Source organism: Barbus barbus, assembly GCF_936440315.1.
Source record: "Barbus barbus genome assembly, chromosome: 22".
Lineage (NCBI taxonomy): Eukaryota > Metazoa > Chordata > Actinopteri > Cypriniformes > Cyprinidae > Barbus > Barbus barbus.
In genome coordinates, this window is record NC_136750.1 from 23654507 (window position 1) to 23674642 (window position 20136).

The following is a 20136-nucleotide window of genomic DNA, read 5'->3' on the forward strand; positions in this document are numbered from 1 at the left end:
CAGACCCGAGCAGAAGACCACCATGGCGGGGCAGACGACCACCAGACCCGAGCAAGAGCCCACCAGGGCGGAGTAGACGGACCAGGAGCCCACCAGACCGGAGTAGAAGACCACCACGGTGGAGCAGACGACCACCAGACCCGAGCAGAAGACCACCATGGCGGGGCAGAGGACCACCAGACCTGAGCAGAAAACCCTCGCCAGGAAGCAGACTGGGCAGGAAACCATGGCAGAGTCTGAGATCTGGGGGAAACAGAGACAGACAACACAGGGAGAGCAGAGACAGACAACACTGGGAGAGTCTTCGTTGCAGGGCAGGACGAGAGCTCACAGACGGCCTCTTTAGCCGTGACAGGACAGGGCGAGAGCTCACAGACGGCCTCCTTGGCCGTGACAGGACAGGGCGTGAGCTCACAGGCGGCCTCTTTGGCCGTGACAGGACAGACAGTGAGTTCAGGGGCGGCCTTCATGACCGTGACAGGGCAGACAGTGAGTTCAGAAACTGTCTCCATGGCCGTGACAGGGCAGACAGTGAGTTCAGAAACTGTCTCCATGGCCGTGACAGGGCAGACAGTGAGTTCAGGAACGGCCTCCATGGCCGTGACAGGGCAGACAGTGAGTTCAGGAACGGCCTCCGTGGCCGTGACAGGGCAGACGGTGAGTTCATGAGTGGGTGCCACCACCTCGGGAGGTTCTGCAGCGGAAGCTGCCACCTCTGGTGGTTCTGCAGTGGACGCCGCCTCCTCTGGAGGTTCTAGGACAGACTCGTGGACTGAAGAGGTCTCAGGAGCAGACTCGTGGACAGGAGAGGCCTCAGGAGCACAGTGTGCAGCCCACACACTCAAAATGGCGACCGCCATAACGGGAAGCACTGAGGTCAGGGGAACGGTCTCTGTAACAGCCAGGGTTGAGGCCCTGGGAATGCCAGCTACTCGCACCGACGTCAGTGGTGGGTCCATCACACTGGATATCAGAACTCGTAGGACTGACATTGAATCTGTGGTATCAGCCTCTGGCAATTCGGCGGAGGCGTGGTGTGACTCTGGCTGGAGCACTGAGACGTGGTGTGACTCTGGCTGGAGCACTGAGACGTGGTGTGACTCTGGCTGGAGCACTGAGACGTGGTGAGCAGACTCTGGCTTGACAGCGACGACGTGAGCAGACTCTGGCTTGACAGCGACGATGTGAGCAGACTCTGGCTTGACAGCGACGACGTGAGCAGACTCTGGCTTGACAGCGACGACGTGAGCAGACTCTGGCTTGACAGCGACGACGTGAGCAGACTCTGGCTTGACAGGCATGACGTGAAGGGGTGATGTTGCTGCCGCCATTTTGTGAGTGAGTGCGGTGCCGCGTTCCTCCGCGACACCCACAGTGAACGGAGAGCCCACACACAGCAAAGCATAGTCCATAAATTTACTGAGAGATGAACGGGGACCCTCGCGGATTAACTGAGATTTGAGCGGCTGATTAATGCCCTCACAAAAAAAATCTATAAGTGCATAGTCCGGCAGATCAGAAGAATGGGCGAGGTCTAAATACTCTTGTATATACTCCGAGCGGTCTCGAACCCTGCTCGAGGGTTAACAACAGTAGTGCAGTGTCCATACCTGGCCAATGTCTATTAGAAAAGCCGCTGGATCCTCTTTTGGCCGAGTATTCTGTTACAGGGCTGACGAGGCGTGAGACGTGCGGATCCATGTGCAAAGCTTTATTCGAAAACATGGTCGATACAGGCAGGGTCGGGAGATAGCAAACAGGTATGGCAGAGGCAAGACAGAGCAATCCGTGGAGCAAGCGTGGGTCAACGATCAGCGAACAGTATTCAAAGGGGCAAGGCAGAGAGATAATCCAGAGTTGAGAGCAATAATCCAAACGAGGTGCAAACACAGTCCAAACGGCAAGGCAAAGGGGTAAATCCAGGAAACAAAGGCAGGGTCAGACACGGCAAGATAAACAAGGCAAGACAAGACTAAGGCTCTGTAAAGTAGCTATCGCTTGGGGAGCGATAAGTGCTAACAATACTCGGCCCCGAGCTAGAGCAAGTCCCAGGCTTAAATAGAGAGTGATGGTGATTGTGAAATGGTGATCAGGTGTGTGTGAAGTGTGAATGGTGACAGCTGTGATCTGTGCAATGCATTGTGGGAAATGGAGTCCAATGTGTTGTGAGTGAGTGACATCTGGTGGCGAGTAAACGGAAGAGCATGGTCAGGATTCGTGACAGCATTAATGTTAGTCAGACTCAGCATAATAATTGTTCAGTAATTGTTTTAGAACTTTTTTACTTTCATTATGTTCATAACCTGGTATTAGTTTCTGCAGTGAAATTGTGGCATTTCACTGATATCTACAATTTTGATATCATGATATAAAATATTAGATCATGAAATATACATGATACATATATCTATTGTATTTAACAAACCAACAAACAACAACATCAACAAAAAAAACTAATATTTTGGTCATATCGCCCACTCAACCTGATTGTGTTAAATAGTCAAGATTATCATTTTTGCCATAAGCAAGCATCTCCAGGATGTTGTGACGTTTCATGGATTCCGGCTCTAAGACTTCGATCCCTCCTGGCCGTCGGCTGTGCCCCCTCTTGTGTCTGTGTCAGGGCTCTCACGCTCTGGTCTGAGTGGTCTCGCTCTCTTCTCTGGACTTCTCTCATTGGGCAGTCAGACAGGAGGCCAGGAGCCCGCCGGGCCCTGCTAATGTTCTCTGACGGAGAAACTCCATGTTTACTGGGCAGCAGAGCAGCGTGACAGGCTAAACCCACTGTGACCTGTCAGCAGACCCCTTGGTCTGACCATGTGACCCGTAACTCTGTTTTTCCTTTCTAGATCACAGACTTTTGGAGAAGTTGATGTAGATTCAGTTCGCCAAAGCACATTTAGTAACTTTTTCTCTGAAAGTTATGATTTGCTTTTATATTAGGGATGCACAATACCATATCATTTATCAGCCAGTATTAGATTTTGTTTTTAAATTTATAGTATAGGTTAGTGTTGGACAAATATTTTGCCTGATATCTGGATATTTGTTTATGCTAACTTACATATAAGGCTCACTTAAATTTAAGTAATAATTAGTGCTGTCAAACAATGAATCGCGATTACATATCTATGTGTACTGTGTATATTTATGATGTGTATATATAAATACACACATACAGTATATACTTATAAAATATAAGAATATAAATGTATATACACATGTAAATATTTTCTATTATACATATATATATTTAATATATAAACATGCATGTGTTTGTATTTATATATACATAATAAATATACACGGTATGCACACACATTATGTAAACAAACTTTTATTTTGGATGCGATTTAATCGCGATTAATCATTTAACAGCATTTGTAATAATTGAATACCATATAAAAGCGCCTATTAAATAACACTTATGTAATTTTTTGCAACTCTCAAAATTGAATATCAATTTTTCATGCTGTACATTATAATGTTGTGATGTCTAAATTCACATGTAGCTTTTTTTTATTAATTTTTTGTTTGTTTTATTTTTACTAAACAAAATGTATATTTTAACATTGGCCAGTCATTGTCTTTCAACAATGCCATGACAATATTGGTTTTTCTGTGTATTCAGATCTACATAATATACATATGTTGTTGGATACTCCTTCAGTGTTGTCATACTAGTCAATATAACCAATTTTCATTTTGAAATTACTAGTAAATTTCACAAATAATTACTACGAAAAGGCAAATAGCACGGTCACACTTTATTTTAAGGTCCAATTCTCGTTATTAACAAACCATTGACTACGACTTTTACCTCCGTTAACTCTTGCTGCTTATTAATAGTTAGTAATGTAGTTAAGTTTATGTATTGGGTAGGATTAGGGATGTAGAATATGGTCATGCAGATTATGTGCTTTATTAGTAGTAAACAGTCAAAACGTTAATAATAGGCATGATAATAAGCAGTTTTACAATATTCTAGTGATTTGTCTGGCAATCATTACTATGCTTTGAAACGTTTGCACCAAATAGTCGAAAGTTGCATTACAACACTCAACCACTATGCAATGTACTGTACAAGTCTGACATTTCTCTGCAAGAATCATGTGAAAGGGCCTTTAGTTTAAGTGTCCGGCAGTTTTTATGGTCTGTGGTGTCTTTGTCAGTGGCGTTCAGTGTGATAAACCGCATATGTCGGCTGATGAGGGATGGAGTTCTGCAGGTGTGTCCTACAGATCCTTACAGTTGTAGAACGTTAGACCTTGCAGATGTGTTTAGAATGAACTAGTGCCGTCCAGGTGTTTGTGTGTGGGATTGAACCGCCTCACGTGTGGTCCGTGAGGCCCCGTCAGGCAACTCTAGTGGGCCCCCCAAGCACTGAATGCAGTTTCTTGAATAGAGTTGTCACTTCAAACACCACACTGCAGGGCATTTGGAGTCGCTGCTGCATTTTTACAATAATCATTGAAGTTCAGAAGATTCATTTGTCACTATTGACCAATTCGTTTGATCTGTGGTTGTGAGAACGATCTGAGGTAAACATGATGTAGTGTTTGTACTGTTTATTGACCTCTTAGATGTCAGGAAAAGCCCCATCTAATTACAAGACAAGATCTGTCGGCATTCCACACGTTTCCAAGAGCCTTACTCCAAATTTGGCATGTCCTGGCAGCTCCCTCAAACATTTACTGTAGTTTTTGCAAGGGAGAGGGGATGAAATGTTATCCTCGCTCCTCGTTTTCAGACTCTTCTCGCTGGCATTTTCCAAACAAAAGAACAAAGTGAGCCCAAGGAGCATACAGTGTCATCTTGCAACATAGTTGTACTTTCTTCTTAAAAAACACATGTGTGAGAGAAAGTAGCCCTTTTGCAGTATGAAACTGTAGTCTGAATGTTTGTATTGAGTTTCTTGTGATACTCTCCCCTCCCCCGAGGGCAGTCGGAGCAGCTGGGACGGCCTGGATATGAATCACTAAAAGAAGGGCCAGTCTTCGTTCACTATGGTTGTACGTTCATGCACCTGATGCAATAGTTTTTGTGTTCTCCTTTCTCCCCCTTTCTCTTTATTGCGCTTTCCCTCTTTCTTTGTTAATATTGGAAACTTGTTTGACCCTCAGCAAAGCTCCTAGCCTTATTGTGGATACAAAAAGCAGCCCTTTATTCGGATAATTTGGCTATATTTTGTAGTAAGGGTTATTGTTGTTAACTACAGTTAAATTAGGTAACACATTCTTGTTAATGGAAATAAGGCAAAATTAAAATATAAATATTAGATGAAAAACCTAAAATAAACAAAAATTAGAAATGCCACCTTGGCAAATAATTGAAAGTTTAGAAATTTAAGTTGAAGCACTACACATAAACGTACTACTAACTAGAAAATTATTAAAATCGAGTTTAAAAAATGAAACCTAAATAGTAATATTCAAATAAAAAAAATAAAAAAATTACAAAAGCACCTAACAAAATTACCAAAAAATAAAACCATCTAATTCAAAATATTAATAAAAATTAGAATACCATATAAATAATAATAAAATGACACTGCCAATTTCAAAACAGATTTTTGCTCAAAAAACGTTATTGGCCGAAATGTCTATCATTCATCCAGCTCAAACAGATATCAGACAGCTGAATAAACAACCTTCCCCTTCATAATATAATTATAAATCTCACATTTCTTCTGCTCCACGTCTTTATTTGGGTTGGATTTGAATGATGACTCTCATGGGCCTCTGTAATTATATTCAGTGACTGATGTTCTACATCTCTAAGTGGGCCTGTCTTAGGAGGATCTAAAGAAACCATTTCAGCAGCTAGTGGGTGACTGGCTCGAACTTCTGTCTTTATTTTTTAGCACCTTATATCTTACAATGTGAATTAGGGCTGCCCTTGACTAAGGATTTTTATGGTCAACTAGTAGACGTTCATTTTAAGTATTAGTCGACTAATCGCACGTTTATTAATAAACCATTTAAATCATTATAATGAGCCTTTAATTGCCTAATAAGCGCTCAAGCGCGCACATAAAGCTTACCACGGCGCACCGCAGATGCTATGATTATGAATGTGTCCGGGAGAAACAGTAAGGAGGATGCATTAACCTTAAGAATTCACTGATAAACAAGTGCTTTCTTTGTTTTGGTTTAAGAGATGCGACACGGATTCGTCATCTTCGCAGTAGTGGACGCACATGTATGCATGTTTTATACGGATTACATAATCTGAGAATATTTGTTTTCCATTTGAATTGATTCATTTGAAAGTAGACATTTCACTCTCTATAGATATATATTTTTAATGTCTGTAAGGCAAAGATATACATGGAGTTTTGCACACAAGTTCACAGAGACCGAGACGGCAGAAAGCGCATCATGTTTGCTTTCATTATTTTACAAAACCACGTTTTGTAATCTATTACTCTTATCTGTATGACAAAAAATTATTTTAAGAGCAAGTGAGCACACCAGTTTCTACATAAATCTCACTTGAACTTATATCTCACTTATATTGCCATTGTTTACTTCAGCAATTTACACAAATAATCAGTCATAATATTACTACGACTTTTTTTAACAGTCATAACACTACGACTAAATATATTTTTGTGCAGAAGGATTTAAAAATTCCAAGTCAATACAATAGTTCAGTGTTCCTAAAATGTCTAAACGGAATAACTGATCCGTGTTTAATTATTTTGAATATTGGTTTATTTCTTATTACGGGTATATTTCGTTTTGCTATACTTGACCCTTGTGTTAAAACATTGTGCCAAGACTAGATTAGACTCCCTAATAAACTCTTATGTAAACTTATCTTGAAAAAATAGCTTACTGATATTTACTTGTCTTGGCTGACCACGTTGTTGAGAATTTTGATACTTTCTAAGCCATTTTACTGGCAGCTGTGCTTGGCCTCAGTCTAAAAAAGGAATCTCTAAACATTGAGTTAGTTTCCACGAGTGTGCTATTGATACATGTTTAAAATTTGAGGAGAGCAGTGGGTAAGAGGAGGCGTTTAAGGTCAGAGGAGTTCATGCAGTAAGGTGTAATTTGGTCCTATTGAAGACCAGAACAGGAAGGAATTGCTTCTCAGTAGGTCAGTGGACCACAGTCAGAGCAGACTCAGAAGACTGCCTAGGGGCCAGTCTTTTCTGTTTATGTGTGTGTTTATGCAGGTCTCCAGACCGTCTCAGGAAATGGTAATGAGCTAATAGCTGGATTCAGTCCTCTGAGGTTCAGACTTCCTGCTGAGTCTGAAGAAGACTTGCAGTCAGATAAAACAACATGTGCGCTCATTGTTCATGTTGCCACCATGTGAAATGGCTTTATAGAGAAGAGCCACATCCAAGGGTGGCTGATTAGATTAGTAGTTCAGCTTTACGTTTGGACTGGTCCTAGCACAAATAATGCTAAATATTAATTTACGTAGTTATTTTCATGTCAGAAAAAAATAATAAATCTGTATATTATCTATAATAAATATTATTTAAAGATATTTTCTGACATTATAAATATGTGATCTCAGTCTGAAGTTTATATGTGAATATTATAGTGAATATTAATGTAATGTTAGTACTACTAATACTAAAAATAATATTAAAACATTATTTTTAGGGAATATTTACCAGAAAAATTATTTACCAGAAATATAGATTTAGAAAATAGATTATTTAGAGATGCTTTTGATTATTACAATTTAATGAAACCATTAAAATGGAATCCAAAAAATTAATGGAAAACAGAATTTTGTAAAAAATAAAACTAAATTTGAGGAAGAAAAAAAAAACTATTTCATAGTGCCTGAATTTAAATTTGGTTAAACTTTTAATAAATTGCTGTTAAATTGTGTACGTTTCATGATTTCAATTAATTAGAAATTGTTTATTGATTAATAAAATTGAATTTTACCATTAAAACTGAGTCTAGAAAAATTCAAACGGGGAGAGAGAAAAAACTACTGTAGAAAAATAAAACGGGGGGAAAAACTGAATTTGAAAAAATAAAATTTCATAGGGCCCTAGCTTTTGGCTCCTTTTTTAAAAACAAAAAACAAAACAAAAAAACAACCCAAAACAAAACAAAAAAAACTATAGGAACTAAATTACAGGAGATGTAAAATATCAAATTTTCTCCCCCTTAGCATCAGTATAGTTCTGTCTTACCGCAGGAGTGTTGTATGACATTTTGCCATAATGTCAAACTGATCATAAATGTTAGTAACCGGAAGGATTCTGGCTGACATTTTTTATTTGATTTGGATCACTATTCTCAAACACTTGGTGGAAGGTTGCTGTTTTATTTTCATAGACTCCTTTGAAATGGACTTTAAACTTTGGTAACTAACTTTATTTGTTCAAAATAGACTTTTTTTATACATACAAAATATATTTTATTTTAGTTTTTCATTAGATTTGATTTATTTTAATTTTTTATTTAACTTTTGTATTTATGTTGATTTCGGGGTGAAATTTGATCTAGACATTCTTTCTTGAGGCTCTTCCACTCACTGGCATATTTTGATGACAAAAAAAAATGCATAATGATGCATAAGATGCATAATGGTCACAAACATGCACTCCAGTGACTTCAGTTCACATACCTGACTAATTAAATATAACTAATTAAAAAGAACACAGTGACTGGCTTGGGAAGTAAAGCCTAATTAAAGCCTAATAACAAGTAAAGCCTAATAACAAGAATTTCGCTCACTTTTAATCTTTTGTCTAACTTCTGTTATGAAATCCTTCCAAGTCTGAATTTATTCTATTTAGGCCTTGTGTTGATTTGTAGTGTAAAAAGCGGTTCACAGGATGGCTTTTAGTTTCTGTAAAAAGACGGCTTGTTAGTGGTAGAATGCAGGCTCAATTCTCTTTGAGCTGTCAAAAGTAAGTAGACTTTCCTTGATGGACTGAAGTTGGTAAAACTCAATCTGGCCATAGGCGATCGCATTGCACACATTGCTTCTGAGCCCTGGCGCAAGGCCGACTGACTGACGTCTCCCAGCTGTGCTGAACCGTATGAAAACAGGATATTCCCCCAGCCACTGCCCACCTGTCTACCTGTCTTCTGAAACAGTCACTATCTATCATGAGTATGAAAGGGGATTTTTGTTCCCATAGGGTATAATTGTGATTCTGATGACTTGCTAGCATGATTATTTATGGAGAACCTGTTCTTACATGAGTTGAAGGTCTTTAGTTACAGTGCACATTAATGGTGTGCAGATAAAACCATCTTGTAATGTCTAGTAAAGAGATATTTTCAGTTACTTTAGGTGGACTTTTTTTATTAGAAACAAAATAATACAAAATGAAAAAGTAAAATGAGTGTAATATACAATATAGTGTATATATGTATGCATATAAAGATATAATATTTTTTTTTCTAAATTAGAAATTTTAATAGAAACAAAACCATAAAAACGGCATGTTTTTTTCTATACACAGACAAATTTATCAGTAATATTTTACTGGGGCACAGCAATATTTCTGACAATAAAGAGAACCATATACCAAACTATACATTATTTTGATAATATTTAAGCACCATGTTGTGCATTTGCTGTTTAGAGTCAGAACTAAGCCAGATTTGCGAATAAATAACACTAATCTGACAAACAGATTAGCAAAAATATCTGAATTTGTTTGCAGTTCAGTTTGATTCATTTAGACTGTTATCTCACACACTCCTCACGATTTTTTCACACAGTTCTTAATTTTTACATAAAAATTGTAACAGGATACTTCATAAAACAGAAAACAAAAAGATATTTACCTAAATTTCATTGTACAACGAAATCTCCAAATGTTTTAATTTTTAAACAATAAAGCAGCTCGACTCTGTCCTGCAAAGCCAATTTATATGAAATACTTTTGTAACTGTATCTAAAAAAAGGATCAAAATACTGGGACATGTTTTTGGAGGCCTGTGCCTCAGTACTGATGAGAGGCTGGTTTACAGAAGTTTTAGATACAGTCTCCAGCAGCATGTCATGCTTGATAAGTCATATCTACCCAAATACATTGTTTGGCATCTCACTTAGGTAATTGAGCAAATGCGAAAGTCTGGAAAGTATTCCCAGTCCCAAGTTGTTGAGCTGATGGCAGTTTTTGGTAACCCAGTGCATTAACACAGGTCTCCTGACAAATACTGCTATTTCAGGTAGCGCTGATGAGAACGTCTGCATACAGCATTCTGGTACAGTGTGTCCCACATAGCTTTTGGCACAGAGTGTATGAGGAAAAAGTGCAGCATGCTGCTAGGATTGGCAAATGATAATATTGAAGCTGTCATGATGGCATAGATATGGTCATGTTGCTCATTTAGTTGCCCCCAATTCTCATTACCGTAATGCAAAAAAATTTAAATTTCTGTGAAAAAGTAATATATTTACAGTGGCATGCGAATGTTTAGGAACCCCTTGCAGAATCTGTGAAAATGTTAATAATTTTAACAAAATAAGAGATCATACAAAATGCATGTTTTTTATTTTTAGTACTGTCCTGAGTAAGATATTTTACATAAAATGTTTACATATAGTCCACAAGACAAAAAAAAAAAATGGTTCAAACATTCACTGATGCTCCAGAAGGAAACACGATGCATTAAGAGACGGGGGTGAAAACTTTTTGAATTTGAAGATCAAGATAAATTATACTTAATTTGTCTTCTGGGAAACATGAAAGTATCTTCTGTTGCTACCGAAGGGCAGTACTAAATGGGAAAAAATGACATTTCAACAAAATAAGAAAAATTTGGACGACATCATCCTGTTCAAAAGTTTTCACCCCCCGGCTCTTAATGCATCGTGTTTCCTTCTGGAGCATCAGTGAATGTTTGAACCTTTTTTAATAGTTGTGTTTGAGTCCCTCAATCGTCCTCAGTGTGAAAAGATGGATCTCAAAATCATACAGTCACTGCTGGAAAGGGTTCAAATATGCAAAAGATGCTGGAAAACAGTGCTCCGTTCAGAACAAACAAGGGACTCCTAGACAACCATCACAAAACAAAAACACAGTCGTAGATCATCCAGGTCACCCCACACAGTATCAAGAACCAAGGGTTCCCAAACTTTTGAAGGGGGTTATTTTAATTATTTCAGCTATTTTTTTACTTGTGGACTATATGTAAACATCTTTTATGTAAAGTATCCAACTCAGGACAGTACTAAATAAAAAACATACATTTTGTATGATCTCTTATTTTGTTATAATTATTCACATTTTCACAGATTCTGCAAGGGGTTCCAAACTTTCGCATGTCACTGTACATGCTGGTTTTTCATTTAATCTTATTCTATTTATTTTGTTAGCAAACTTGAAGTTGATAAACTTTAGTTGTAAATTGACTTCTATGTATGTTTTTTTTTAATTTTGTCTCTTTAATAAAAAAGACTAGTTGAAATTGATGATAAATAGCTGAAACTGTACTTCCATCTCCCAGTATCAAATTCAGCGTGACGTATACTCCGACTAAAGTCTGTTTGTCAGAGTCTTTGTAAGAGAAGTAGTCATTTCTTTCTTTTAACATACAGTGGAGGTCATAAAAGGTTCAAAATTGGTCCCTGTTATCTCTAAATTGACCCACAGCCGTTGTTTGCTCACATATTTTCTTGCACTTTAAAGAATAGCATGCAATCTCCGATATGCACTCATCCCAGCCATTAGCTATCTTGGTAACCCAACTGCGAGCGCTGAAATTGTTGAAGCTAACTGTAGAGACAGACAGCAGAGGGCTGATTAGCTTGGATTCCACCTTCAGATCTTGTTTGTGCAGTATCAGACGGCTCACAGGTGCTCACATCTATCTCTCTGTTTGAAGTGGATCACAGGGGCTTTGATCAGACTCACGGTCTCACACATGCTTCAGCACACCGACTCCATGCAGATGTTTACCATACACATGACCTAACAGGGCCAGGAATATTCTTTGTAATCACAGAGGGTCACTCGATACTGACGACGAAGGAAAGCGGAGCGCAGAAAGTTTTATATTGCTCTTGGAATCTCTTTGAATGTCTCTGAGGTAATGGTGTGTTGTAGATTATGTAATAGATACTTAATCAGCAGGTCATTAGTGCAAAATATGACATGTCGGAATATAAAAATGCTGATGCTTCAGCAGTCATTACGAAAAAATATTTCAGAAAAAAAGTGTTTTTGGTGCGAGAGAATATTATTATTATCTTAAACCAGACTTCTAATACTACAAAACTTATTTTTCTGGATATATTTAAAGCCTGTCATTAACAATTCTACGTTTTAAATATTTTTTATTTAATAAAATTAATTCATTCATTTCAATTAATTTCATTTATTTATTTATTTTGGATATATTCACAGCCTGTCATTAAAGCATCTAGCATTGGTTCTCTACATTTTTGGTTAATCTACATTAAAAAAATTTTTTTTTAATTTAATTACATTAATGAATTCATTACTTTCATTGTTGTTATTTGTTTTTATTAATTACTTTAAAATATATATATATATATATATATATATATATATATATATATATATATATATATATATATATATATATATATATATATATATATATATATATATAAAATATAATTTCTTTTTTTTTTTTTTTTTGCCAATTTGTAAAAAAAAAAATGTTTATTTAATTATTTTTATAGGCACAATATCTGAGAGATTTTAAAACCAGCTCTAGGAAGTTATGCTACACTACAAGCATGAAAACACCAATTTAGCATCAAATTTAAAGCTTTCAATAAAGTTCAAGACCATTATTGTTGGACTTTACAGGAATAACTTTGGTGTTTCCATTTATTATGTATAATCTGTAGTTTTAAATTATTTTTATAATTATTATAAAAAGCTCTTCTCTGCCTTGCATAACTAGTCTTATCAAATATATGTTTACATTTTATCTAATATTTTTATTTCCCTAATTTCCTTTCACCTTCGTCAAACAATTGATTTGTTACCAACAGTTCATGTTTACATTTGAGGGCTTTTTCTTGCCATTCCATTTCTTTCAGGGCTCTAGACTCATTCTTCCCACTAGTCACACTTTTGCGACTAACTTTCTCAGGTGGTCGCACAAGCACATAATTTGGTCGCAATTTTTATTTATTTTTTGCTACAACATTTGATTAATCAGTGCATGCTGATGAACTTTTATCATAGTTTATAGTTAGGCTATATGGTAACACAAGTGTTCAACATTCAACCAGTTCTTTTTCATCAGTATCATTTGTGATTTTAAATTTTGTGAACAGGAAAAAAGAATGAACTTTTTTAAGTGGGCATTCACTTTCAAATTCGCGATCTTGGTGTCACAAGAAAAGATAATGGTCTGTTTTGCTTATCTATACACCTTTCACTTTTTAAGACTAAAACAAAAAATGGATTCATTGTTATTCTTAATTAAAAAGCACAACAACAATAAAACAGTACGCTACAAAGACAAACTAGCTTACATAACATTTATTAACAAAAACAAATAAGACGAGGCATGGTATAGGACACATCACATACTGTATAAATTATAGAATGTTTAGCGAACACTGAGGAATCAAATAAATAATAATATAAAAAAAAATAAGGAAAGCCTCCATAGTGTAACGTGAGGTAAACAGCAAAAATAACAAGCTTTTCAAAACAAAAACAAAAAAATAAGTGAAACTAAACTGGCTTTCGCTGACAGGACTTGCATGTTTTTTTTCTACAAGAATACCAACATGTTCACCTTCTCTGGTTTAAGAAGCGGTCTTTTACTTTAGTTTGCGCTCAGTCCGATAAACCCACACCTTCTATAAACCAGGCTCTACCCACAAAACGCTCGCGCTGAAAGCACCTCTCTTCACATGATCAGTGAAATCTGACTCCTGCTACAATGTGCTGTGGCTCTGCAGCGTGCGCTGTATGAAGCAGACGCTTTGGACCAGCGCAGACCATGCACTCGCACATTCTCAAAAAAAATGGTTGCAAATGCGACCATTTTGGTCGCAGTCTAGAGCCCTGTCTTTAATGAAGACTGGCTTCTGATATTATCTGGGGGCTCGTCCGGGATATTATTACTATAATATTCTTGAAATATTTGTGGTTTTATAGCATTTAGGTATTGTTTATCCCATCAAAGTGGTCACTGTGGTTCAGAGAACCGATATTATGAGAAATACATTAAACATGTTGGGTCACTTGAGGGCTGAGAGAGGAAGTCTGAATGTATATTATGGTATGGAGCACAGTGCACTGCAAATTTAATGAGCTCCATTTACAATGACAAGGGGGCAATCACATGAGGAAACCGGAGGTAATTTGGGCAAAAAATGCTTGTTAAATGAAGTGGAGTGCCTACATGGCTGTATTTAGAGAGTCATTAGGTTAGTTTCTGGGACCATTCCTCACTCCGGCTGTAATGAAACGCAGCATAAGGGTATTACCTGCTCCACCTGAGGAGCCTGGATTACTGTAGTATTGCTGATAATGCACAATGAAACTAGCCCAGGGCAAATCTGAATGCTTTATTTATAGAAGCCATTTTTAAAATTTCAGGCTGCCTTCGTTGAGCTGCTAGTAAGAGGTTTCCAGAGCACTGTTGAAGCGTGCAATTAAACAGATGATTTTTCTTCACTCCGTTCGTGATTTCTTTTGAGAGACTCTTACAACAAACCATGTTTGGCTATTTTTGTTCAGAGATTCGAGCCCAACTGGTGGAACAGCAGAAATGTCTGGAGCAGCAGACGGACATGAGGGTCCAGCTCCTTCAGGACCTCCAGGACTTCTTTCGCAAGAAGTCCGAGATCGAGATGGAGTACTCGCGCAACCTGGAGAAGCTCGCCGAACGCTTCATGGCCAAGACCAGGAGTACCAAAGACCATCAGCAATATAAGTAAGTGTGTTAAATGAGTGTTTGATACTGGCAACTCTTTTGTGGTTTGAATTTAGATTTTCATGTACTCTAATCCTAATTTTTAATCATTAACCTACATCCTTATTATTATTGTCTAAATTGTTATCATTTTTGAAAATTGAACATTTAGACTTCTCCTAAAGTGATGTGTGAAACATGAATGATTTTCAAATGATGCTCTCTTTTCAGAATATGAAAGCATGTTAATACGTGTGTGTGTGTGTGTGTGCGCGTGTATGTATAGTTTATATATTTATGTATGTAGAATTTTTCCCAAAAAATTTCAAATATTTTTTTTTTAAATGGTATGTTAAGATTTTTAAGTAATAATTTAATATATTAGTGTTGTCAAACGATTAATCGCGATTAATCACATCCAAAATAAGTTTTTGCTTGTTTACATAATGTGTGTACTATGCATATTTATTATGTGTATATATAAATACAAACACATGCATGTTTAAGAAAAATGTTATGTGTCTATATTACATATATTTATATATAATATAAAAATGTAAATGCATATGTAAATATTGTCAAAATATATACTGAATGTATTTGTGTGTGTGTATATGTATGTATATATAAAAATACATAGACGCAGTACACATGCATATATTATGTAAACAAACTTTTATTTTGGATACGATTAATCGCTTGAAATCACTAATATATATATTTACACTACAGATATATATTTACTCTCACTATATGTATTTACACTACAGAGATGTTTTACCTCACTAGAGGTAGATAACGGTAAAACAAAAAATAGAACAACAGTATATAATACAATATATGAATAATGAATCCATTTATAAATTTTTATACCTTTTTTTTTATGTTTTAGATTTATTTTACATTTGTGTGTAGATTTCATATTAGCTTATTTTGTGAAATAAATAGGCTACCTTTCTCAATGACTTTATAATGAGTCCTTATTTCTTAACCATTACCATTCCTTGTCACATATGTTTTCCTGCTGATTTATTCTCAGTGAAATGCATTGTGACTGGCATGAACCATGATCATGGTCTTATTATACCAGTAGAGTCACTGGCTGGAAAAGACAGTCTACATCTATATAATGTTGGTACAGAAACCACCGGTATAACTCCAAAATATTGAGGGTGTTTGTTTTCACTTCTGTAAATAGACCAAATGCTGGTTTAAGAGCCCTAAATGAGTCCAGCAGCTGTGAGCACAACCGGAGGCAATGGGGAATCTCGGTCGTGGCGCTTGTGGTTTATGTGGCCTGTCGGTTTGAGAGCAGAATAAAGAAACTTGACACAACTCACTAACGTATTCTGAAACGCAAGGACTTAAACTTACCATTTCACAGATGCAGAAGTAAAGAAGGGTCCAGATTACAGTGTGATGTGACGCAAGTTATTTGTTTTTGTCTTTAGGAGATTAAAAAACTATAAAATGCTGATATTAGTTGGGCGGCCAGTTCTGAAGCCAGCTTAGCTCAGCTGTATGCTGGATGAATTGGCATCAGAATGAGTGCGCAGATTTGTCTGTAATTAACTGGGATATCCACATCCCAGAGTTGTTCGACAGATCGGCTCATTTCAAAAGCATTTCAAGTCATTTTACCAGGTCTCATAGCTAAACTTGGACTCTTCTGTAACCACAGGGCTTCAGTAAAAAGGTCCAGACCGTGGTCTGCGATTGTATCCCATTTAGTTCAGTAGTCCAGAGGTCTGGCCCGATGTCTGACCGATGGCGTCGAGATGAGGCCAGCTGAGCCAAAGCAGAGGGTGTGCTTTACCCCTTTGTTGAAGTTGGCCGAAAACATGTAGTCAGCAGAATTCTGCAAAACCAGTGAGAGGAAAGATTAAGCGACTGTTTATTAAGAGAAACAGTTTATTCCACCTGTGGGATTGTTGTCAATCTTCTCACTGGCACTAGGAGCATCTCAGGTGACTCTCACAGCGAAGTGTGATAGATCGGGCCTGAAGGTTGGAGACCAGAGAGATGCGGTCACATTACAAATGCATAGCTGGTATATGTTTCAATTTGGTTGGTTTCTAACCATAAGTTTGCATTTCAGTCTCTCTTTTTGGTAGTGAAGATTTGATTTGTGACTTCTGTACTGGATTATGGGTAGAACGCAATCGAAAAACTGTCCATGTGATAAAATTTTGCTACAAATAAAGTGTTAGGACGATGAATCTGATATTTTAGAGAGTATCTCATCATATCGCTTGACCATGACAGTAAGGACTTTTATATTGTTACAAAAAAACGTTCAATTTCAAATACATGCTGTTATTTTGAACTTTCTATTTATGACAGAATCCTGAAAAATGCTTTCCACAAAAATCGTAGCTATTTTCAATACTGATAATATTAATAATTGCTTCTTGAGCACCATATCAGCATATAAGAATGATTTCTGCAGGATCATCTGACACTGAAGACTATCATAACGATGCTGAAAATTTAACTTTGACATCAATGTAATAAATTACATTTGAAAACGTATTAGAATAGAATTGTTATAAGGGTTGGGCGACGCCTACAAAATTGGCATCGGACGATGTCTACAGTGAAACATTGCGATGGGTGTTGACATCAGGGGCGGGGGGAGTTACGGGGTGTGTCCGAAGTGTGAATCCATATTCAGAAAGACACTAGAAACACATTACGATTGCTAACGTTTGCCTGTTACATTACAGTACATAAAATTTCACTTATCACATAAACAGTGTAAGGAGAGATGACTGAGGATGATGGCAAATGATTTGCAGATCCTCCGCACCACTGACAAACATCTAATCTTGTAAAATGTGTGGTAAGTACTCCATAGTATAAACAGAGTAACTCACACGCGATCACAAAATCTCGAAAGCGAAAGTGTAACCTATCAGCCATCGGCGATGGACAATGGCATCGTCTGTCGGCCCAACTCTAATGCTTATTTTACGTTGTAATAATGTTTAACAGTAGTTTTCACTGCATTTTTGATTAAATAAATGCATGGGTGAAAATAAGAGACTTTTAAAAACAATAACGAAAAAAAACTTGCCTACCCAAATTTTTCAACAGCAGTGTATGTTTTAATAAATAAATATATTTGTGAATTAAGTAAATATTGTCAAATTTACAGACTGCAAGAAAAAAATGCGTAGGAAAACAGAACAAAATATTATCTGTTAATCATACAGACATTTCCTGGGGAAATGGGGAAGTCGTGGCCTAATGGATTGGGAGACGGACTCGTAATCGAAAGGTTGCGAGGTCCGGCAGAAATTGTAGGTGGGGGGAGTGAATGTACAGCGCTCTCTCTAGCCTGGGGAGAGCTCCACCCTCAATACCACTGAACCCCCAACTGCTCCCCAGGCGCTACAGCATAAATGGCTGCCCACTGCTCTGGGTGTGTGTTCATGGTTTGTGTGAGTGTTCACTGCTGTGTGTGCACTTTGGATGGGTTAAATGCAGAGCACAAATTCCAAGTATGGGTCACTTGGCCGTATTTCACATCACTTTCATTTCCTTCAAGCCTTAAACCTAACACAACGCAACGTGTAATTCAAAATACTCAAAAATTCCTTCATAATAGTACATTGTACATTGTATTAATACATAATTGTCAATTGTCATAATGCTTCAACTTTAGCAGCCTATATATTTGCATTATATCAGCCCTATAGTTATTGATGTCGTTTATTATTTACCAGTTATCCAGTAGGTTCTATCCACATATGTGTATCCCTACAAGGCAGTGTTTTGTGAGCCGTGTGGTTAAACTTCTCCCAGATGACACTGTCGTCGTGGCGACACATCGACTGGTGCTTAGTTTAGTGCACATGTTTGTTGAGCTAACATGCATCACATAATGTTTGCCCAGGGAGGCTGCTGGACTGGGAATTATTGGGAATTATTTCATTATGTGCATCATCTAGCTGCCACTCCTTGGACACCAGATTTCCTTATGATTATCTATTATTTAGCAGATGCATTTTAGCCAAATAGACCTTCCACAAGGAGACATCTCCTCTAGAAAATTGAGTTTAAGTGCCTTTTTATATATTATAAATCTCCTGTAGGAAACTGAATTCAAGTGCTTTTTTAGGCTAGGTTTGAACCTTTGTCCTTTTGGTTGCTTGCCTAAAATGAAATGAAATGCACTTTGACATTAAGATTTATACTCTACCCCAGTAAGGTTGGTTTCAGTTGTCTGTGATTGTACCTTCATGCACATTAATTTAATGACTTTGTTGTAGGATGCCAAACCCTCCAGTGAAGCGCTCTAGTTTGCTCTGGCACTTCAGAATCGATGAGCTGTCAATATAATGTTTGCAATCTGTGGGATGTTTAAGCCAGCACCGAATGAAGCACCCCTGGCTACAGTGTTGATGTAGTTACTACCACTGCTGATGATCTGTTGGTTTATTTTGATATCAGCAGATTAGAGGCCTTATTCAGTTTGTTTAGAAAACCAAGTGTAATTCATTTGGGTAATTGCCACCAGTGTAGTTGCTGTATATAGACTTGCTTACACCTAGGAAGCGGAACATGATTAAAAGATACTGTCTTTGAAAATTTAGGAGTTTTGTAATGGCTTTCCTATGGCGGTTAGTAGCAGTGGTCTTGCTACTATTAAGTTTTTAAGATGTAAGCTGTAAACTGTGCATCAGTACATAGTGGAGAGGTGATCACTGTTGGTCCTTTGGAGAGTGAGGTGGTCGCTTGGAGGCCAGTTGTTATTTAATCTTGTCTGAGCAGTACTGCAGCTCTGATCTCTACTCAGCAGCACTGGCTGCTTGTGTATCAGTTCTGATTAGTCACATGCTTTCCAAATTAACTCATGCCTTACGATTACCCAGTGTCACAACTTCCTCTCCGGTCATCATCCCTCCTGTTTTATCCATCATGGCAGTGAGCTAATAGACTCTCTGATTCGAGTGAATCTCTGTGATGGAGCTGTATTGTAAATAGTTGCAACCTGTGACAAAGTGGCCTTCAGTGGACTTCCTGCTCAGACCTCAGAGATACCATGCATTTCCCTTAGCACTTCCTTGACTATTACCCATCAAAGATATACTATTATAATTTTTGTTAATATATTTTGGATTAGATTCATTTTTACATTTTTCTGTTTTCAATTTAATTTTTGGAGTTTTGAGAAATTGTTTGGTTTTTTTTTTTTTTTTTAAATCTAAAGATTTGTTTAAGTCTACAGTGTTTATACATTTTTATGTAGTAGTTGATTTTGTTTTTTAGTTATTGGTTT

General features: G+C 37.3%; 1 protein-coding gene across 2 annotated transcripts in view; it reads left to right on the forward strand.

Annotated features, from left to right (window-relative positions):
* LOC306888042 (SLIT-ROBO Rho GTPase-activating protein 1-like) overlaps window positions 1-20136 on the forward strand; it is a 116900-nt gene that overhangs the window by 21718 nt on the left and 75046 nt on the right. For both annotated transcript variants that reach the window (XM_079446142.1, XM_079446143.1), the window contains exon 2: window positions 14678-14873. In XM_079446142.1, the coding sequence (XP_079302268.1) occupies window positions 14678-14873 (196 nt within the window). The remainder of the gene's footprint in view (window positions 1-14677; window positions 14874-20136) is intronic.